Source organism: Varanus komodoensis, unplaced genomic scaffold, assembly GCF_004798865.1.
Source record: "Varanus komodoensis strain SLA01 unplaced genomic scaffold, ASM479886v1 scaffold136, whole genome shotgun sequence".
Lineage (NCBI taxonomy): Eukaryota > Metazoa > Chordata > Lepidosauria > Squamata > Varanidae > Varanus > Varanus komodoensis.
Genome location: NW_025335395.1, coordinates 186,387 through 210,202, shown reverse-complemented (window position 1 = coordinate 210,202; position 23,816 = coordinate 186,387). Strand labels below are relative to the sequence as shown.

The window sequence follows — 23,816 nt, the reverse complement described above, 5'->3', positions numbered from 1 at the left end:
ATCAAGAGACTTGAGGAGTTGCTGTCTCCTTGATCATCCTCTCCAGTCACTGAGCTCTTTTGAAAAGAAATTCACATGCTTTGAGAACCACACTTGGTACCACTTTTGAATATGATGTTTACCTTGATTAATCATAGCTCTGACCAACAGCTTTTGATGTGAAGCAGCTTCTCAATCCTTGGGAAATATATGGGAATTGCAAATTATTACACAGTTGAAGAATCATGATCCTGCCTGCTGCATGAAAAATTCAGGAAATACAATTGCCAGGGTCTTTGAGGCAACTTCAGCTTGTGAAGGTCCCAGAGAAGCTCCCTGTATCTTCATGCCATGGTGACTCTGGCTTCCCATAGTTTCCCCTTGTTGCCTGAGGAAGTTGAATTTGGACTCTTCCTGCTAGGAAGTCTGCTGATTGCCACTTCATTGGCTTCCAACTGTAGAAAAGGCCCATCTTCACAGGAGTTCTGTGAAGACAGGGCCTATTCCACTTCCAGACCAATGCTTCATTATGTCTAGATAGCACTGCCTATTGGACAGTTGCTGTTTTTTTTCTTTGTCTATGTTCTGTTTCCGTTTGTCTATGTTGCATGCCATCAAGTCATCTCTGGATCATGTCACCCTGTGAACAATAGTCTTCCACAATGTGCTGTCAACAACAGCTCCATCCAGCTCTTCCAAATTCAAGGCTCTGCCTTCCTTTCAGATTCTATCCATCTTACATTTTGACTTGTCTTTCATTTTCTGCTTCAACTACCCCTAACACGATTGCCTACTTCAGGAAGTATTGCCTCCTTATGAGGTGTCTGCAGAGGAAAACGCAGGAGGGGAGAGAAGGAGACAGAGGTTCCAAGAATGTCACCAGAATACTGGTGACAATTTATGTGGCCTTCAGTGGGGAACCCCACTCTCGAGAGATCACGTCTCGTGAGCCAGTGATGGTTCTGGTAGCAGGACTTTCCTGAGGGTCCTTTTCCCAAGGAAGTTCCTCAAGATTGCTTAAATGTTGACTCTCATCAGCCACAAACAGCCTGGTAAGGAACATGAACTGGGGACACATCAGTAGGGACCAGCAAGGCATGCTGGTTTACTGTGCTAAAAGAACTTATCTACATGATATTGCTGATTTTGCACAGATGCAAATTGGTAAGGGAGACGAGAAAGGAGGTGAAGAATGTTTCTGAACTGTGAAATCTGAGTGCAGAAAAAATGTGCATTTGCTTCTTTAAATGGAAGGACAGAACTCAGAGCAAAGATGGCTAAAACACTGAACATTCTTTCAACCCAGAGAGCTGTAGGGCTGTGGAGCACCATATAATTCCAATAATTAGATAAATGAATGAGTGAATGAATTAATGGATGGATGGATAACAAAAACTTGTTGTCTTCTTTGTCATTCCAGTTCCACAATTTCTTAAGAGAAATCTGGCATTCTAACACTTCAATCAATGGGCTGCATTTGGACGAACATGGACTGAAAGTAGCCGACTTTGATATTGTGAATTGGGTGAAGTTTCCAAATGATACTCCTGGAATGGTGACAGTTGGGAGTTGGATGAGGGATGAATTCCCAGGGAGAAAGTTAAGCATCAACCTAGATGCCATTGTGTGGCCAAATCATTTTAACAAGGTGGGGGAAAGAATTCCTGTCCTATTATTGGCATGTGGATCAACCAACAATATGTGTAATGGCACACTTGAGACATCCATTGAAGGGGTACATACATCAGTTCTTTACCAAGGGGGACCCCCTCAATGAAAGAGAGACAGGGAAGTGCACCCATCCCCCAAGCCTTCTTGTTCAGGGTTTGGTGCTCTAGATAATCAATGCACAGGAGATGGCATGACAAAAGGTCTTCAGTGACCATCCCAGGGTAATCCTCACTGCCAGGTAGCTCAGCTTGCAGCACCCTCAAAAGGGAACTAGGAACAACTATTCCATGCAGAAAGGTGAAGATGTAGTTGTTAAAGGAGGAAAATGGAATGTCAACACAGAATGAAGTAGTGAGATTAGCAAGGATGAGGTGAAAAGACAGTGAAAGCAGAGCCCCAGAGGGAATTGCCCAGATATCCAGGGACAGAGCTATTCTTTTCAAATACTGCCAAGTTGTCTCCAACATCTGACTCCCTGCCCATTTTCTTGCGGATGCTGCAGACTCCTTCTTTCCTCCTCAGAGTTTCACCATGATTTTCATGATTCGCTAGTTCAGAGGCAAAAGAGTGGGGGAGTCTGTGTGCTCCCAATCGCATTGTGTTCCCTGTGAAAGAAGCAGAGGTGCTTCTGGATGCCCCAAAGGCAGCAGAGGCCCAAATGACTCCTGGATACTGCAGCAAGAGTCAGTATCTCTGGGTGGCATGTCCACTCTGCCAGACCTTTGAGTGGCAGCCTGGCCTATTTTCTCCATGCATTGGGAACCTCATGCCAATATCTATGCCAAGCACCCTCTGCGGGGATCCCTTGGTACAGAGGTCATGGTTTTTGTGCGAAGTGGAACCAAGATGCTGAATAGGGGCTCCTAGTCATGAAAATATTTCATCAGTGTTGAAACTTGACTAGTGTTCAAAAAGAACAGACTTTTTGTTTCCTGACTCCCAGCAGAGATTAGCAGAGCAGAGCAAAGCAATCTGCACAGCAATTCAGATCTGTTCCCAGATCCCAATCTGGTTGAGCGCTCTGGGATCAAAGCACCCAAGCTCCCAGTGAGCAAGCAAACTGGGAGAGCAAACAGGAGGTTGGTGGAGGAGTTTGGTGGGGGAGGTCAAGGAAGAGGCCCCTAACATGTGAAGACAGGAGAAACCACCGCTTGTCACTATAACCCCACAAGACAGAACCATTAAAGTTGCAGAGAAAATAGACCAAGTTGCCTGCAACAAGTGAGCATTTTTTGCTTCCATCCTAATGATAAAAGAACATGAAGAGTTCCTAGAAATAACGGAGGAACTGCCTAAGCGATGTGTAGTCCAGGAGCAAGGAGATCATCAGGACGCCGAGGCAGAAGAAAAGAAGCTGAGGGAAGGAAAAATGAGGAATCTCCCTGCAGCAATGCAAATACATCAATGGAAGATGCAGAACACGTGGCTCATCAAAACTGAAAAAGAAAAAGACCTGGGAAAATGGTTGACAACATGCTAAATATGAGACAAGAATATGATGCAGTCACCAAAAGGGCAAATTCTATTTTCTAATGTCTTAATAGAAGTATTACTTCCCAATCATGAAAATCAATAGTTCCCCTCTACTCCTCACTAGTCAAAACACATCTGGAAATATTTGTCCAGTTCGGGGCACCAAGATATAAGAAAGATAAAGAAAAATTTGAAAGGGTCCAAGGTAGGGAACCAAAAAGCATCCATGGTTTGGAAACATTGGCCTCGGAGAAGAGATTGAAGGAAGTGGGACTGGAAAAGTTTTTACAAAGACAAGGATCCTGTAAGGTGAAATAAGACAGAACAGCTTCATAATTCCTTACAACTGGTACTGCTTTAATTGGATTGTTCCTCTTCATGATGATGATGATGATGATGATGATGATGATGATGATGATAATGACTGCAGAATGTAGAAAGCTGCAGAGAGCAGGAAGGCCCTTCAAAGGTGTGGCCCATCAACTCTGAGGTAGCTAACCCTAACACTAGTTACTAATGATGAAGAAGGAAATTTCCTGCTTCCCCACGCCAATGCTACTCATAGGTGCTGTTGGGCAGCTTCTTTGCATGTTGCTTCTGTTCTTCAAGGAGAAATTTTGGGTCAATTCCTTATCGACCATGCAACTATATGCAGTTCAGTCTCACTGCATTACTGTCTTGGTTCAGGACTGTAAAATAAATTGCATCAAAAGGAAAGCTTGCAATGCTCAAACAACTGAGTGCACGAAACTGGTTTAGCATAGTACACAATGAAAAATTATTTTAAAAAAGGGGCTGGTTGTCACAGGGGCTAGATACTCCACTGGGAACATTCAGATGCAGTGTTGCACTGGCAAGAAATTGACTCCTCACACTGCTTCTTCTCCTCACTGCCAGGTGGTGCCTCATTCCCGTTGTGTAGACAGCTGTTGCCCTGGTTTTGCCAAGCAGATTCAGGAGGGGAAGGCGCTGTGCTGCTATGTCTGTGCCCCATGTGCAGAAGGGACCATCTCCACTCAGGAAGGTGGGTCTCCACAGAGGAAAGAGATTTCCCTTTGAGTCTGCAAAGGACTGAGTGTGCCCAAATTCTTTAATTGTTATAGGTGACTCATTTGGAAGTGAGCCAAGTATTACATGAGCCACATACTACACATTTGGAAATGAGCCACCCTCTGAAAAGAGAAGTTTAGTGAATAAGCAGGGCAGCCCTTCAGTTATGCCCCCAGTACATTGAAGACCATACCCAGAAGACTCACTCACAGCCAAAGACGATGTGATCCCACTGACAGGAGAAGTCATCTTTATTTGCTCAGCTATTTTAGAAGTGTTGATGTTCTGGTTCTTTGCATCTGCCTCTTAAGAATTAACTGATGATCATTTCTAGACAAAAGTGTTGAGAGTAGATTTGGAAGCCCCAACCATGTCCATTCAATTGTGCCCCTGAGATGAAGGAATTCAAGCAAGCCCCCACCCAAGATGTTCTGCCAGATTGTGAACTCTTTAGGAACGGGTGCAGACTAGCAGCTTGGCTCTCTTGTCTAGGCAGCATAGCAATGAAGTAAAATGAAATGAATTTGGTTCACACAACCTTTTGTGGAGATTGAAATGGGAAAAAATAGATCTACTCCCACAATCATGTTTGCCATAGCAGTGTTCATCATCATCCCTCCCTCCCACCTTTTCCCCCACCCCATCATCTACCTATCTATGTATCTTTCTAATCTATAAGATTTGTATGCAGCCCCTTTCACCATAAAGGCCAAACTTTCATTATCCTTTCATTGAGCTCATATTGAGTTTTTCTTTCCAACTGTCGGGACTTCCCTCATGTCCTCCATGGATGAGCTGGTGTGTCCTGTAAGTGCAGGGTCTCACGTGATGGGGTGCCACAGACAGGGCCTGGAAAGAAGTTGTGTTCCCTCCTTGGGGACTTGGTCCACTCTCCCTGTCACACAACACACGACTCCCTCCTGATGTCTCCCACATCCCTGTCTTTCTTTCCCAAAATCAGTAGCAGCTGCACTTGATGTACAATTGAAAGTGGCATTGGTGACATGGGTTTCCTTCCTTCCAGATGCAGAGAAGTGCAGCAGGTGTCCTGAGGATCAGCACACAAACAAGTACCAAGATCTCTGCATCCCCAAGAGAATTACCTTCCTCTCCTATGAGGAACCTTTGGGGATTCTCCTGACTTCCTTTGTCCTCATTTGCCTTGTAAGCTCATGCTTTCCATTGGGACTCTTCATTAAATTCCGAGACACTTCCATTGTCAAAGCCAACAACAGGAACCTCTCCTACACTCTCCTCATCTCCCTCCTGCTTTCCTTCTTGTCTTCCTTCCTTTTCATTGGCCAGCCAAGCAAAGTGACTTGCCTGCTCCGACAAATGGCCTTCAGCATTATCTTCTCAGTTGCCACCTCAAGTGTTTTGGCCAAAACCATCACTGTGGTGCTGGTCTTTCTGGCCACCAAGCCAGGGAACAGAGTAAAGAGATGGCTGGGACAGAGTTTGTCCAACTCCATTGTCATTTCCTGTTCCACTGTGCAACTGGTCATCTGCTCCATCTGGCTGGGCATGACTCCACCCTTCCCAGATGCTGACATGCACTCCCAGCCTGGACAGATCTTCTTACAGTGCAATGAGGGGTCTGTCACAATGTTCTACACTGCCCTCAGCTATATGGGCTTTCTGGCTGCCATCTGCTTCACGGTGGCATTCCTGGCCAGGAAGCTTCCTGCGGCCTTCAATGAAGCCAAGCTGATCACCTTCAGCATGCTGGTCTTCTGCAGTGTCTGGTTATCATTCGTGCCCTCCTACTTGAGCACCAAAGGCAAGTACATGGTGGCCATGCAGGTCTTCTGCATCTTGGCCTCCAGTGCTGGGCTGCTGGGCTGCATCTTTCTTCCCAAATGCTACATCATTATCCTTAGGCCTGATCTGAATACAAAGGAACAACTCATGACCAAAAATAAAGATACCATCTGAATGCAGTTTTCCAAATGGGACTTCAATTCTGCATATCTGCTAACACCATGGCCTTTTCAGTAGTGGTCCCCAGGTGATGGAACGCACCCCAGAGAGAAGCTCAACTGACTTGCTGCATTTTGGTGTTCAGTGGCATGTGATGACTTTCATCTTCTTCTAATCAACAATGTTATTCAGTGATTGTTGGTTTCAACATGTAAGAGTACTTTTAAATTATTACAACATTGCTGGATTTCAATGTGGCTTTTAATTGGGGTGCCAAGGTTTTGAAAATTTTACAATTTTCATCCTGCTTTATTTTTGTCCTTGTTACTTCTGTGAACTCCCCAAAGAATTCTGGCTATTGTCTTGCCAAAATAAAGAATATATACAATATTCCTGGCAGCACTGCCACTTTTTCTTTTTGAAGAGGCTCCTATTATTCACAGATTCATATCCCTTTCTTTATCCCTTTGAATGGCAACCAAAGCAGTTTACAAGCTTATGCTCCTCTTTATTTTGTCCTCAGAACACAACCGCGTAATGTTTGTGACTGGTGAATAATCTCCTTATGAGGCTCATGTCCACCTGAGGAGGTGAACCTGAGTCTTTTCAAACAATCCAATTGTGGTTGGAGCAGTTGTGCCACTCTCTCTCCGCTCCTTAGGAAAAGTGAGCTCTCCCTTTTGAGCTTCAGCCCAACTATATCATAAGAACTGGTGCTTGGGGTTCTTGCTGCCCAAGGTTTTTTAGAATTTTATTCTGTTGGTATGTTGTACGTTGTACGCTGCCTAGGGATGCCTTAGCAATCACAGGCAGCATATAAGTATATGTAAATTAAAAAAAAAAAAAAGGATGTGCTTTCGCTCGAAAATGCCTCAAACTGGTTGTGATATATTGCTGGAGTTTAATGGGCACAGCCAGAAAGAACAAGGCCTGGTTTTGCAGTGGAGCACTCACACACTGCAGGATTGCAGAGGAAAGGAAAGTACATTCCTCTGAATAATAGAGGACAGGCACAACCTTTTAACTTGATGGTGTCCAGACAGCAAATATTTCTGTTGCATACCATTCCTTTTCTTGAATTCGGAAGTGAGAAAGTGAAAAAGGGTGGAGAAACACAGTTCCTTAGCCCATCCTTCCTTGCCTGAGTTGTGTCAACAAGACACAACTCAGGGTCATCCCACAGAGGTCCCACCTGGATGTGAGGGCAGCTCTGTACTCAGTTTGGTATTTCACTTCCCATGTCTGCATTTATGATTGTGACCATACATCAGCACATATTAATCTGTGTGGTGAAAACTGCCTAAAGGGAAGGAATTATCCTGTGCATTTACCCTTTCTCTTGATTTGGGCAGTCTAAAGTTCATTGTGACCTGGAGGCCATTCAAATTTTGCTCCTTATTGAGTTTGCTTTTGATGATTTGCCCAAATACAGAATTGTGAATGGAAAATCCTCTTCAGCCTTGTTACCCAGCCTGAGGTTTTTGGAAGATGCTGCTTATCAGAACAGACACTACTGGAGCAAGCAGTCCTGATCCTGACTTAGGGGAAGACATTCCTGCCCCCTAAAGTAAAAGCTTGGCCACATCGACTTGCATGGGGTCTTTGTCCAAAAGCCTGGCCAAACCACAAGGTGCTTTTGCTTCCCTTGGATGGAATCCAGGGTGGTATCAGTAGCTTTGCAAGGACTTTACTCCCCCTCTGTGTCAGAAAAGGACCTTTCTTTTCTTTTCAGTCCTGAGCAATGCTTATCTCCCCAAGAGCTTGGAGATAGAAGTGGACACACAGATATCCATTCCTGGATTTACAAATCAAGAGCCATTTTATTGACTACAGTATAAGGGAAATCACTTCCATTCACTCACACTGGCATTCATCCTTTCATACTCACCAGAAAACCTCACTTTGAGTTGATCGGTCTCAAGTGGAGTGATGGATGACACAGGCGTTGCATCGCTGATGAGTGTGGCCCAATGAAACTTGGAAAGTTCCTGCTTTATATACCGTATCTGAGCTTCTTGTTTGAGCTTTTTCTTCTTTAGGGTAGAATTCAGTGTCCAGTCTCATCCAGTTCATTGCTTCACTTCTCCAGGAACACTCTTATCACTTGTTTTCTGTACATCTTGGCTTACACAGTATCCTTGGAACTACTGCCAAGTGTTTGACCTCTTCACTCAGAGTCCATTTTATTCCCATCCTGCTCCTTACCATTCTTCAGGCTTTTCCAGTTTCTTCCCCTAAAATAGACCCATTCATTCATTCATTACAGATTCCCCGTCTTGATTTGTTTCTCAATTTAGACATTACAATTTAGGTTTTGCATGTATATCTAAATAATTGCTGATTCAACAATTTTGCAATGTCTTCTATTAAGCATACATAACACAGATCCATACCAACAGTAATATCAAAGCAAATTACAATTAGGTGATATAGTACATAAAAATTCAGCAGCTTTTGATGAATATTCTTTAACTATATTCCATCAATGATGCTCTATTAAAGCACTTTCTTGACCAGAAATCCATTGAAACTGTCCATTCTCATACTGAATTCTTTTACATTTCATTTTAGTTCCATATGAATGCTTCATTAAATGGTCCTTTATGACTTGATTGTGCTGTATGAACTGCAGGAGTCTGTGGTAGTCTGACCAAGACAGACTTAAAATAAGAGAGACAAATTTTAAAAACATGTTATCAACTTTCCATCATGAATATTACAAGGGAGCACCCAAAAGAAACTGGAATCGTTCCTTGGTGGGTGAACCCATTGTAGTACATGCTTCCATCACTAGATGACTCTTGTGGGGATCTTTCGTATTTTGCCTGTTCCTATATTTTCAAGCCATGGACATTCGTGGTTTTTTTTTTCATTTGGATTCATGATAATTCCATCTGACCATAAAACTGGATGTAAACTTGTCACACAGGCATATCCAATTCAAGTGTCCACAACAAAAGTTTTTTTTCCCTTTTTTCTCAATGAGGAATACCATCTAACAAGTTAACAGCACATGGTTCCACCTGCTCATAATTCTTAGGACGTACCGATCTGGTGGGCCATTCTTGAAAGCAACTTACATCCACTGCATCATTTGCCACATGAACTCCATTGGACCCACACAGAATTTTCTTGGAATAAAACATTGGCATCCAAAACTTATTCCCTATAACAAATGGTAGGGCATGCACATAATGCATTACTATTTTCCAAGCTGAAAATGTCCATGTCCTGTATCTCTTCTGTCACCTGGGTTGGTCCAAATACACCAGTCTAGTATACCTGTATGATTTAGACCGTGTAATCCTGCTGAATACACAAAAGTGCAAGCTTGTTGTAAGTATAAAAACATAAGCATATGTTCTCTTAATTGAATGGTTAAATGTTGTACAATAATACAAGATAAGGCACTACTAAATATATGATTACCACCATTCCCTACTTGTGGTCAAAGTGGTTTACTGTAAAGGAGCAGTATTTTAATGTAATCTATAACCATTTTCAAAATCATCTCATGTCATTTAAAAAATTTATATTGTAAATATCCCAGTGCATCCCTCTTTCCCACGCCATATCCAGTTGCCATTCTGAACAGCATGAAGTGAGCTGTAAGAAAAGGCTGGGGAGCCAATGCATGGAGCAGGTTGCCCTGCCACTGGTTCAGCTGGCCATCCTGGTGCTCTGCATGTGGGGAACTAGCACTGGCCCATTTTTGGAGACCAGGCTGTTCCTCTTCAGCACAGAGGGGCCACCAGTCACCTGTGCAGAGCAATCTTCATGGTCCTGGTCTCAGCAAGGACTTACCTGCTTCGCTTTCCATACGGGTTCATTAAATCATTCAGTAATTTATGTCCCATCATTTTCTGTCCAAAAAAGTGAATGTGACTTCAAGAATTCTCCTCCCAGTATTTCCAAGTGGGGAAAAACTGACTTAATAATGCTCTGCATTTCCAGTGTTCTCCTCATAAGGAACTGAAGAAGCATTGAAAGCTTCTCATCCCCTCTATTTGAGCCACACAAAAACAACCCAGAGATGCTGCACCTGGCCCAAAGTCACACAGGGAGATTAATGGCTGAGTGGGGACTAGAACCCGCTTCTCCTCAGTCCCAGTCGGGTACAACCAACCACCACCCCTCAGTAGAAAATCTTTTGAAATGTGCTACGATAGTGTAGCAGTGCAACAGGGCTTGCTTGACAGGGATGGGGGATGTAGGAAATATCTGAAGATTGGTGTGAACTCCTCTAGCCCAAAACAAGTCCCACTTCTTTTGGTGGGGGGGGTATGCCTCTCCCAAACTCTAGATAAATCCATCTTTTCTCCTGCTTTTGTTTTATTATTTTCTATTGGTTTTATTGCCTTAGAGACAAGTGTAAACATGTTTGGCACTCAGCCCCATGGCAAATACATAAATAGACAAAGAAATAAACAAAGTCCTTTAGCAAAATAACTGATGTTTTTGCAAGAGAAACCATGGAGGTTTGGGGAAGACTTGCCTGAGACTTGGTCCTCAGGTGGATGACCTCATAGAGAAATATCGGTGAGCTTGAGCCAGTTCTTTCCACCTGCTCTATCATTTTACATAGATATGCTCATCCCTGGTATCCTGTAGGGCTAGTTTCAGTTTTGGGATGTTGTGGATCCTGCATTTCAGTGTTTCGCTCCAATCTGCACTGCTGGTTTTGGTAAGTCCATAGAGCAATTGATGTGACCCCTTTGACCCCTCAGCTTTTCAGTCCCACCTAGCATGTTTTTGCTTGCATCATTCTTTTGAATGAGTAGATGACATTTGGAAATGTTCTGATGAAAAGGGTCCACAACATGCTGATGAGATGTGTTTCTCTGTCCCTGTAATCTGTGTTTGTGTTGTGGCCATGACAGTCCCTGACAGGTGCTTGGACTCCAACATGCATTGGATGGGGGTCAATAGTGTATTTTTGGATCCTGGGAGAACAGAGCTTGTGATCGAAACATTACACAGGAGGAGAGCTTGCTGGTTACTCAGGACCAACAGTAGGATTAAATGGTGAGTCCTGGAGAGAATCAGGCAAGAACTTGATGAGATGGTGTTAAATTGTCCATGAAGGAGCAGTCTCTGGCCCATTCTACACTTCCTATGAGTCTGACACATTTTCCAAGATAAACAACAGAGTGATTATTGTTGATTCCAGACAATGCTCTACATCCTCCTTGAGATTCCTTTTGAGACAAACTGAATTGCAAAATTAAGGGCCATGTCAGGGACAGCTGTGCCTTTTGCCTGAGGAGCTGGCTCAGTGCAACACCTGCAATTCCCTTGAGGGTCCGGGCTGAAGTTCAGAGCAGGCAGAGAGATGCAGGGACTGGGCCAGTGTGTAGCTTAGAAAAGCCACCATTGGCTCAGAAGTGAGTGGGACTGCAAAGTCAGAGTTTTCTGACTGACCTGAGTGTGTGGGTAAGAATAGCAGGCACATGGGGCATGTGGGAACTGAATCACAGTATTCCAGTGTTGGTGCTCATGCTGCTTATGCTTCTGCCACATGAAGTTTCCGAGATGCAGAACACAAATTGTCCTGGGGATATGTTTACAGAAGCAGTATATAACTATTATCTGGCAGGAGACTACCTGATCAGCGGAGTCATTTCTTCACAATATTTTGAGCATCAGGAACCCTATGTCTTCTATGAGTCACCAGCCAAGCGGAGGGTGATGTAAGTCATGATGCTCACATGCTTGCCATCCTGCATTCCTGCTGTGCCTCTCTCCTGTGGACACGTCATAGTTCAGCCCCACAGTCATTTTTTGGTAATTTCTGCTTTGAATTTGTCACTCTTGGGCTTTTTGAAGGAAAATTGGAGCACGCGGAACAGCATGTTCGCATATGTCTGGTCACTGCTTCCATGGCTTCAACCTTTTGTAGAAAGAGCTGTGTGCTTTAACCTGCATGTCATGACCTAGGCTGGAGTCAAGGTGGTGGTTTGTTGGAGTTGTCCAAATTATTCCATTGCTCATATGGCTATCCTGTTACCCCCACATTGCTGCCTATCATACAGTTGGAAAAGAAGTGGATGGTTGTGAGTTTCAGCTCTTTCAGGGAGGTAGAACAAATTCCATTGTGGACAATCAGTGGGGAAGTCAGGGAGGGTGAATGCCAAGCAGTCTTCCTTGGAGTGAAGATGGGGCTGTTCCCTTAGACTATTTCCACTTGGCATCTGGGGGAAGAGAGCAGATCTTGCTTCCCAAGACCTTCTTTGAGGTAAAACCTGTTGCAAAAAGATTAATGTTGCATCCCTGTCACTCAATTGCTAATCAGGAGAAAATGAACTTCTCCAGGGGAGGAAAATGTGTATCAAAGCCACTCTAATGCCTTGGTGAATGGCAGGTTCTTGTGCAGCAGTAGTTTGAGATAACTCTCTGTTTGTGTGTGCGTGTGTGTGTGTGTGTGTTTGCACATTGGCAGGCATGTGTGTATGAGTGTGTAAATGTTCTTGGTGCAAATAGTTTATACTACTCCTTCAGGGATTGTGGCACACCACCAGTTGGGACTTCTCATCTAACCTTCAGCATCCCATGAAGACCTGAATATAAGGAGATCCATGATGCGCTGGACCAGTGGTCCATCTAGGCCAGCAATTGATGTATGCAGTGGCCGAAGGGGGAGGTGTGGGACTCCCAAAAGTAGGAAGAAGAGAAATAAAACCTGCCATTTGCATTTCCAGCAAGGGATGTACATATGATCCTGCCTTTGTTAGGGTTCTGGGCGCAAACAATTGGGGGTGGAAATCTACTACATGCCTTGGGACAGGTTCCCTTTACTCCAGCTAGCTTTGTTCCTGGTGCATGAACCCCCCATTTGTGAGCACCTCTCCAGGAAGTGAGCCCCACACACCCATTGAGCAAGCAGCACAAACAATAGCAGCTGCCCTTTCAGTGGCTGCAAAAAGGCCAAAGAAGGCAGGTGGGGAGGGGCTTGCTGGGAATGCCACCCCATGACTGCTGGCAAAATCTCCCTGACAGGCCAGAAGTTGCTTCCAATTAAGCAGTCACAAGTGATGTGGAAGCTTGCGTAAGTGGTGATCTGTAAGAATTCAAAGATTTCTTCTCAGGTCAGCAAAGTTTGGAAGAACAGGCTGAGTAGAAGAGGAGGCCTGCAAATGCTCAGAGGAGGGATTCTGAGAAGGTTCATTCCAATCCATGCCTTTGATAAAAGAGGCAACATAGAGACTTCAGAAAAAGAAAGTGTCCTGTTAAAGTAATCAAAGTTAGTGTCCCTGAATAAGGTTGGTATGAACTCTTCTGGAATCTACCATTCAAAAATCTGTGGAATTCTTCTCAGGGTTGGCTCGGCCATGCAAAGTAAGCTGAGACAAGAGGAAATACATCCACTACACTTACCAGGTTACTGCTGCCAGTGTCAGAGGTGGGCAGGGAAGAATGGTGCTGATTGTGCAGCATGTGAGACTGTATTTCTGTGAAACATCTTGCAAATGCTGGGTGTGCTCATCAAGAAAATGGTCTCTGGGTTTTGAGAAGAGATTTTGAACCCCAGAAGCGTATACAAGGGAATCCAACATATTCTTAGCCATGGGTGCACCTGCAGCGAGTGGGTGACATCATTTAGGTGCATGCTGTGTGAATGAATCCTTCTCTTTACGTATTCTGAATCTCCTCTGAATCCTCTTCAAAAAATGAGCTCTGATACTGTAATTTTGCACTACAGTTTCCTATTTCAGAGGTACTGGCATGTGTTGTCCTTCTTGTTTTCCATCCTTGAGATCAACCAGAATCCCAGGCTCTTACCTAACATCAGCCTCGGCTATGACATCTATCAGAGCCATCTTGATGGAAGAACGACTTCCTATGCCATGCTAGGCCTGCTTGCTGCTGTGGAAAGCCATCTTCCCAACTTCAGCTGTGGGAAGAGGAAGAACCTGCTGGCCATTCTTGAAGGAAGTGAATCAGACATCTCCACTCTAATTGCAGCCATGTCCAGCATCTACAAGATTCCTCAGGTATATCCTGGCCAGCTCCACCCTCATCCAGGACATGAATACTGAGGTATTTTGGTTGATCTCGGAGAGATTTATTATTTGTTGAAGGTATGGACAAATCCAGTATTATCTTTCACTGGGATGTTTCTTCTGAACAGAGCAACACTCCAATGAGAAATATTTTCATCATCCCAGTGCTTTGAAAAAGGGGGAAATTAATAGCCACTGCATAGTGAAAGGGAGAAGAGCCAACTCAAGATGCTTATCTAGTCTTGACATTTCCGGTCTTGCTTTTGCACAAGTTACACTGGAGCAGGGTTGGATGAGCTCTTTTCACATTGCAGAGAAGGACCCCACTTTCCCCAGGCAATTATTGAATGGCTACTGTTGAGACCATCCTTCAGATGTTTGGGCCTTGCCTTCTTCCTCACCTTCCACTTCCTCTTCCTTGTGATGGGCCTTTGCATAGACATTGAATGATCATATCATTCTGATGTTCATCATAAAGACAAAAGGGTGCACACCACTTTCCTCTCTTTTCTTAGATCAGTTATGGCTCTGTGAATCCTGTTCTGGAGGATCACAGTCAGTTCCCATTCCTCTACCAAATGGCCCCAAAGGAAGAAAACCAATACTTGGGCATTGTTCAATTGGTTGCAAGATTTGGCTGGACGTGGATTGGTCTCTTTGCCCCAGACACCGACAATGGGGAAAGGTTTGTGAGGTCGGTAACCCCATTGATGGTCAGTCATGGAATCTGCACTGCCTTCACAAAAAGGCTAACACGGAAAAACGTATTCAGAATGTCTCAAACTGAGCTCTCTGTTGCGTGGGGACAAGTGAATGTCGCTGTTTTCTATGCAGACTCTCAGTACAGCTGTGCTCCAATTCTCATGATGCAGAGAACACACGGAGGGGAACACATTGGAAGAAAGGTCTGGATCACAACCACTGTGCCAGACATTAATTCGTTCTTAATGTATGATCCTGAATTCCTTCAGTTTCTCTATGGATCTTTGTCCTTCATCATGAAAAGCCCCCAAAGGACAAGACTTGGCCACTACACGCCAGCTTCTCCAGCTAATGTATGGTTTTGGCAGAATGCTTTCCATTGCTTCTACACAGAGCATGCTTTATCCATGAAAAGTTGGTCAAGCTACAGACAGAAGGAGACACTGGAGGTGCTCCCCCAGGAGGAGCTGGACAGAGTCTTTTCTCAAGGCAGCTTCACTAATTACAACAGTATCCAAATGGTAGCCCATGCCTTAAATGCTGCATCAGCATCACGATCCAAGTGGATATTGATGGCTGGAGGAGGAGACAGACTTCAAGCGCAGAAGCTGCAACCCTGGCAGGTATTCCCCTTTCTTGTTCTGGTTTCACAGCAAATGGCAAAAGATTTGGAGTTCAGTATTGCAAAAATGTGTTCCAGGACATCATCATGCCTATTGCATGGAAGTGCAGAAGGGGTGATTGAGCCTACTCTTCTCCCTTTGCTTTACCCTCAAAATACTACAGGGGCTTGTATTCTAAAATGTCTATGGAGCAATCACACTGTCTCGGAGCCATTCAGGTACACACTGTCCTGCTTCCTGAATATACTTTCAGCATAGTTTAGGTTTGTATGTTCATGCAGTCAACTTGATGCTCTTGTTATGAGAGAGACCATTTAGAAGTCCCTCACCTCTGCTGGCCCCATCTACTCCTCTGATTTCCACCTGATAGGTGGGCTAAGGGTGTGCAGTGAGGGCTCTGAACCAAGTCTTCCACATGATTTCAATACCATCTGCCTAGTTTCAGGTACCTCCTTTTTGGCTCAGGTTTTTGAGAAGGCGTTGCCAGGACATTTGCAGGCAGTCTCAAGGATGACCATGTTTTAGAGGTTGCTGATCCCCAGATGGTTGACCTTATTCCTATCCCTAACCATTGACTTGACCCCGTGATGGATGACCCTCATAGAGAAAATTTGTTGGGCTTGACCCAGTTCTTTCCACCTGCTCTATCATTCCACTTGGATTTGCTTATTCCTGGTGTACTTTAGTGCTAGCTTCAGTTTGGGATGTTGGACATGCCACATCTGAGGAAGATGAATTTGGGCTCTACTTTCTGGGATGTCTGCTATTGCCACTTCATAGACTTCCAGCTGGAGGAAAGGCCATCTTCACAGAACTTCATTGAAGACCTGTTTTTTTGGGACCCATTCCGCTTCCAACCAAATAGAATAACAGATCATACAATAGTAGAGTGGGAAGGCGCCATGAAGACCATTGGATTCAACCCCCTGCTTTTGTAGGAGAACAAGTTTCATAGATACATAGAACATAGAAAACATAGAAACAGAGAGTCAAAAGGGCCTTCCCTTCTAGTCTGACCCCCGGCCTCAGCTGGCTCCACTCATGACAAGCCTACAACATGCATGTCTAGCCTATCCTTGAACACCCTCACCATTGAGGCCTCAACCACCTCCCATGGAATCACTTTCCATACCCTCGGTTTCCTAACTGTCAGGAAGTACATCCTGGCTTCCAAATTGAACCTTGGTTCCCCGGGATTCACTCCATTGGAGCGCATCCTGTCCTCCTCTGCAGGGGAGAACAGGTCTCTACCCACCTCCAGTTGACACCCCTCACATACCTGTATGTCACCAACAGATCCCCTTGGAGTCTCCTCTTCTCCAGGCTGAAAAGAACCAGTTCCCAAAGTCTCGCCTCATGCGGCTTTCACTACAAACTGGCCACCAACCTTGTACTCCTACCCTGCCCTGACTCTCACCTGGCTATATCCTTCCTGATATAGATGGCTGTCCAGTTTCACCTTGAATGTCTCTAGTGTGCATGAGCCTACCACCTATATAGGAGACTGGTTCCAGTGTTACATTGCTCTGAAAGTGAGGTAGCTATTCCTGATCTCTAGCATGAATCTGGGTTGCTGCATCCTAAATTAATTATTCCATGTCCTACACTGGGGAATCAGCAAGAAGAGATCCCGACTTTCCTTTTTGTGACAACCTTTGAGGTACTTATAGAGTGCTACCACAGCCACCCTCCGTCTTCTCTTTTCAAGTCTAAACATGCCCAGTTTTCTCAGTCTCTTCATAGGGCAGTTTTCCAAACATTGGATCATATTTGTTGCCCTCCTCTGGACCCTTTCTAGTTTTTCTATATTTTCTAAGAAAGCAAAATTCTTTAATACTGCATTATGTCTCAGTAGTACTGGGCATTGTGCAGTTATTGTTATGTGTTCTCTGTCTATGTTATGTCTTCTTTTGTCTTTGTTATGGGCCATCAATTCATTGCCTTCTTATGTGACACAATGAATGAAAGCCCTCACAATGTGCAGTTCACAACAGCTCCTTTCAGGATTTCTGCGTTCAAGGCCGTGGCTTCCTTTAAAGATCCAACGCATCTCATACTTGGCCTTCCCTTTCATGTTCTGCTTTCAAAGCCCCCTAACAGGAGTGTCTTCTCCAGGGAGCCCTGCCTTCTTATGAAGTGTCTGATGGGGCAAACAGTGGAGGAGATAGAAGGAGACAACACTTCCATGAAGGCCTCCAGAATACTGATGGTGGCAATGTGGCTATCCTTCAATGGGGTTCCCCTATCTCAAGAACCACACTCATGTGCCACTCTTGGCTCTGGTAGCAGGACATCCTTGAGGGAAACCATCCCCAAAGATGATTTCAGGGATTACTCTCATCAGTCGCAAACAGCAGGATCAGAAACAGGAATCTGGGAGACATCGAGAGGGACCAGTTGGGAATGCTGGGCTTATGTGAAAGGGTATCTTCTGCTCATCTGCAAAATGCTAAGGGGAAGAGAAAAGAGATCAAATAAGGTCTCTCAGGTGGAAAATCTGAATGCAGAAAAATGCACATTTGCTTTTGTGCATAAAAGGTCAGAATTCAGAGCAACGATGGCTAAAATATCGAACATCCTGTCAATCCAGAGACCCCAAGGATTATGGAGTGGGAGATAGATGCAATGAATGAATGGATGTAATTAACATGTTGTCTTCTTTGTCATTCTAGTTCCACCATTTCTTAAGAAGCATCAGACATTTTAACACTTCCATGGATGAGCTGCGTTTGGATGAACATGGACGGCTGGAAGCCCACTTTGATATTGTGAATTGGGTGCTGTTTCCCAATGATACTCCTGGACTGGTGACCATTGGGAGTTGGATGAGAAGTGTATTCCCAGGGAAACAACTCAGCATCAACACAGAAGATATTGAGTGGCCCAAGCATTTTAACAAGGTGGAGAAAATGACTTCTGTCCTATCATTGGCCTGTGGCTCAGTAAGGATTTATGGATCTGTGGGATATGACATGCAAGTCATCCAGTGGCATACAATACACACTTCTAGGGAAAGAATCCTGCTGAGCATAATGGGTCGTCCTGTTGCATAGTCAGCAGGAGGATGGCCTTGCAAAGAGAAGCTTCTCTCTGGAGAAGGGGTGAGGAGTACTCTGGTCCTCATCCTCTTTGGAGATCATTACTCCGGTTTCTCAATGCACAGGAAGTGGGAACAGTTCCATGGGGGGATTTCACTGGGATGCTGCAGAGCTCCTTCAGGCCTCCTTCAGGCCTCCACAGAGATCCACCATATGCACTTATCTGCTCTGGTGGAAACTGGGAGATTTTGAATGAGATTTTGAATGATTGCTGAGAATGGGCAGCTCCATGTCTGCCCAGAAAGCAGAATCCAAGGAAGATAGGAATCTTCTGAAACTCTGTCTGGCTGCACTCAATAAGGCCCACAGACTGATTCTGATTCTTGACAAGTCCTGGATTGCATGGATTGCTAATTTGGAGGCATAAAAATGTGTGTGGTGGTGGTGGTAGTGGGGGAGATTTCTGTGTGCTCCTAGTGGCATTGCATTCCCTGTGAAAGAAGAAGAGGTGCTTCTGGATGCAATGCAGGTAGCAGAGGCCCAAGTGACTTCTGGGGACTGGAGGAAGAGGCACCATCTCTGGGTGTTATTTTCACCCTGCCAGACCTTTGAGTAAAAGCCTGGCCTATTTTCTCCATACATTAAGAACCTCATCCCAATATCAATGCCATGGGCCCTGTGTGGTCATACCTTGGTACAGAGGCTGTGGCTGTTGTGTGAAGTAGAACAGAGATGCTGAATGGGGCTCCTACTAATGGCAAAATCACATCTGTGTTGAAGCTTGACTTCCTAGAGGCTAAAAAATCAAGTAGACACTTTCTGGTTCCTGATTCCTAGCAGAGCAGAGCCCCAACTGGTTTTGCACTCTGGTGTCCACCCACCCAAGCTCTTAGGGAGTGAGCCAACTGGGTCAGCAAACCAGGGTTTGGTGGAGGAGTTCTTTGGGGCAGCTCAAGGGAGAGGTCCCTGACATTATTTCCTCCTTCTCCTACCAGACACTTGTTGCTCTTCCTGTGGCACACTCCCATTAACTAGTAAAATAGTGTTGCTAACCTTAAAATGAAACCAGGAGAAAGCACCACTTGTCTTTATTGTCCCGCAAGGCAGAACCATGCTGGATGCATGGGCAATGGACCAAGTGACCTGTGACAACACTGCATTGTTTGCTTTCTTACCTGAGAGCAACATGTCCTACACATGCAAAAGGTGCAAGTTGCAGCCCTCCTTGATGAAAAGTCAAAAGCACTGGAGCAGCAACATTCCTTCTTCATGATAGTAAAAACAAATGAAGAGTTTCTCATCAAAATGGTGGAGTTGCAACAGCTCAGTGTAGTCTGGAAGCAAGAAGATCACCTGCAATGTGAGGCAAAAGAAGAGAACCTCAAGGGAAGAGAAAAAGAGGAATCTCTCTAGAACAAACCAAAATACATCAATGAGAGATGTGGATCATGTGGCTCATCAAAATTGAAAAAGAAAAAGACCTGGGAGAAATTGTTGACAACATGCTAAATACGAGGCAACAATGTGATGCAGGCACCAAAAGGACACACACTAATTTGGAATGCATTAACAGAAAGGAGTTTGGCAAGGCTGTATACTGTCACCCTGCCTATTTAACTTATATGCAGAGCACATCATGAGAAAGGCAGGACTAGATGAATCACCAGTTGGAATTCAGATTGCTGGGAGAAATATCAACAACCTCAGATATGCAGATAGTACCACTCTCATGGCAGAAAGTGAAGAGGAACTAAAGAGCCTCTTGATGTGGGTGAAGGAGGAGAGTGCAAAAGTTGGCTTGAAACTCAACATTAAGAAAACTAAGATCATGGCATCAGGTCCTCTTACTTCCAGGCAAATAGATGGGGAAGAAATGGAGGTAGTGACAGATTTTATTTTCCTGGGCTCCAAGATCACTGCAGACATGGACTGCAGCAAAGAAATTAAGAGATGCTTGCTCCTTGGGAGGAAAGCTTTGGCAAATCTAGACAGCATACTAAAATGCAGAGACATCACCCTGCCAACAATAGTGCATATATTCAAGGCTATATTTTTCCTAGTTGCAATGTATGGCTGTGGAAGTGGACCATAAGGAAGGTTGAGCACCAAGGAATTGAGGCCTTGGAATTGTGGTGCTGGAGAAGACTCCTGCAAGTCCCTTGGACTGCAAGGCGATCAAACCGATCAGTCCTAGACGAGATCAACCCTGGCTGCTCTTGAGAAGGCCAGATACTGAAGATGAGACTCAAATACGTTGGAAACCTAATCAAAAGGAAGGACTCACTGGAGAAGAGTCTAATGTTGGAACAATTGAGGGCAAAAGAAGAAGGGAATGGCAGAGAATGAGGTGGCTAGATGGAGTCACTGAAGCAGTTGGTATGAGCTTAAGTGGACTCTGGGGGATGGTGCAGGACAGGAAGGCCTGGAGAAATATTGTCCATGGGGTAGCGATGGGTTGGAAAAAGCTTTGCGACAAACAATACACGTATTACATCCAAATCATGAAAAGTAATAGTTCCCCTCTTCTCCTCACTAGTCAACCCACATCCGGAATCCTGTATCCAGTTCCGGCTATCAAGATTTAAGAAAGAAAAGGAAAAATGAGGAAAGGTCCAGAGGAGGGCAACAAAAAGAATCCAAGGTTTGGAAACACTGCCTTGTGAGAAGAGGCTGAAATAACTGGGCATGTTCAGCCCTGAGAAAGGAAGATGGAGTGGGGACATGAGATGCCTGTATAAGTACCGGAAAAGCTTTCAGAAAGACAAAATATCCTTTAAGAACAGCTGCATAATTCCTTTCAACTGGCAATACTTCATTTGGATTTTTCCTCTTCCTGATGATGATGATGATGATGTTGATGATGATGGCAGAACGTAGAAAGCAGCAGAGAACAGGAAGGCCCTTCAAAGGTGTGGCCCCTCAACTCTGACATACGTAACCCCAACACTAGTTATTAATGATGAATGAGGGCTTTTCCTACTGCCCCACACCAGCCCGACTTATAGGTGCTTCTGGCAATCCTGTCTGCAAGATGCTTCTGTCAATTCCTTAGCACTCTTTAAATACTATACAGTTCAGTCCCACTGAAAAACTGTCCTAGTTCAGCATTTTACAGTATGCTTTTCATCAAAAGGAAGGATTGCAGTGCTCAAAAAACTGAGTAAATGAAATTGATTTAGTTTAGTACATCATCAAAAAATTTTGCAGAATTTGACCATTTGTCTCAGGAACTGGACCACAATGGGAATATTCAGACCCTACAATTCACTGCTGAAAAATGGACTCCTCAAAATGCCTCTTCTCCTCACTGCTAGGTGGTGCCTCATTCCAGGTGTGTGAAGAGCTGTCACCCCGGTTATGCCAAGGAGACTCAGGAAGGGAAGCCACCCTGCTGCTACACTTGTGCCCTGTGTGCAGAAGGGACCATCTCCACTCAGGAAGGTGGGTGTCCACAGAGGAAAAGGTTTTCCCTTCAAATGTAGGGCAAATGCTTGAGTCTGCCCAAACCTTCTATGTGCAATTAGTGGCTGATTTGGAAATGAACCAAAGAAAGTAACCATTTAGTGAGCAAGCAGGGAGTCTTTTTGGTTGTGGCCACCTCTCAATGTATCACCTCACCCAGGATAACTCAAGCAATGCCAAAGGTGATGTGATCCTAGGGGCAGGGGAAGCCATCTTCATTTGCTCAGCCATGTTAGCAGTGTTGATGCTCTTGTTCTTTCCAGAATCTCAGTTATGATAATTGCAACTTCTTATGAATTATCTTATGATCAATTTTTAGACAGAATTATTGAAGGTAGGTTTGAAGCCCCAACAAGGTCAATTTCATCCTGCCGCTGTTATGAAGCTATTTAAGAAACCTCGCCCCCACAAAATCTTCCTCCAGATCCTAACCCTCTTCAGGAACTGGTGCAAACTTGCTCCTTGGCTCTCTCTTCTTCAAAGCATAACAATGAAGTAAAATAAAAATAAGGAAAGCAACTTCCTACCACCAGAATTTAGTTCACACAACCACTTGTCGTGGTGACTCAAATGGGAATAAAAGTAGAACTCATCCCACAATCATATTGGCATTAGCACAGTTCACCATCCTCTCTCTCTGAGTCCTTAGTTCCAATTGTGAGGAGCTCCATCATGTCCTCCAGAGATGGGCTGGCATGTCTTGCCACTGCAGGGCCTTATGTGATGGTGATGCCAAAGATGGAGCCTGGTAAGCAAAAGGCGTGTTCCCCCCCCTTGGGATTTCAGACTCTCTCCCTGTCAGACCACAAACAATTACCTCTTGATATCTCCCACATCCCCCTTTTTACCAAATGCAGTAAAGCTGCTCTGGATGTGCAATTGCTGGTGGCCATACTGAAATTGCTTCCCTTCTTTCCAGATGGAGAGCAGTGCAGCAGGTGTCCTGACCATCAGCACCCAAACAAGGACAGAGATCACTGTGTCCCCAAGAGAATTACCTTCCTCTCCTATGAGGAACCTTTGGGGATTCTCCTGGCTTTCTTTTCCCTAATTTGTCTTTTAAGCTCAGGCCTTATACTTGGAATCTTCATTATATTCCGAGAAACTCCAATCGTCAAAGCCAACAACAGGAACCTCTCCTACACTCTCCTCGTTTCCCTTCTGCTTTCCTTCTTGTCTTCCTTCCTGTTCATTGGCCAGCCGAGCAAAGCAACTTGTCTGCTCCGTCAAACAGCCTTTAGCATCCTCTTCTCAGTTGCCACCTCAAGTGTGTTAGCCAAAACCATCACTGTGGTGCTGGCCTTTCTGGCCACCAAGCCAGGGAACAGAGTGCAGAGATGGCTGGGACAGAGTTTGGCCACCTCCATTGTCATTTCCTGTTCCACTGTGCAACTGGTAATCTGCTGCATCTGGCTGGGCATGGCTCCACCCTTTCCAGATGCTGACATGCACTCCCAGCCTGGACAGATCCTCTTGCAGTGCAATGAGGGGTCTGTCACAATGTTCTACACTGCCTTGTGCTACATGGGCTTGCTGGCCGCCCTGTGCTTCACAGTGGCCTTCCTGGCCAGGAATCTTCCTGGAGCCTTCAACGAAGCCAAGCTGATCACCTTCAGCATGCTGGTCTTCTGCAATGTCTGGATGTCCTTTGTGCCCTCCTACCTGAGCACCACGGGGAAGTACATGGTGGCTGTGCAGATCTTCTCCATCCTGGCCTCCAGTGCTGGGCTACTGGCCTGCATCTTTCTTCCCAAGTGCTACATCATTATCCTGAGGCCTGATCTGAATACGAAGGAACATCTCATGACCAAAAGCAAAGATACCATCTGACTGCAGTGTATAGCCTAGAACTGGGATTCTGCATATCTGCCAACAGCATGGCCTTTTCAGTAGTGGTC

General features: G+C 44.8%; 1 protein-coding gene across 1 annotated transcript; it reads left to right on the top strand.

Annotated features, from left to right (window-relative positions):
- Positions 1-13,937: 13,937 nt before the first annotated feature.
- LOC123019748 (vomeronasal type-2 receptor 26-like) lies at positions 13,938-23,748 on the top strand. The gene is made up of 3 exons (XM_044422809.1): positions 13,938-14,084; positions 21,771-21,897; positions 22,838-23,748. The coding sequence occupies exons 1-3, from the start codon at positions 13,938-13,940 to the stop codon at positions 23,746-23,748; spliced, it is 1,185 nt and encodes a 394-aa protein (XP_044278744.1).
- The last annotated feature ends 68 nt before the right edge of the window (positions 23,749-23,816 follow it).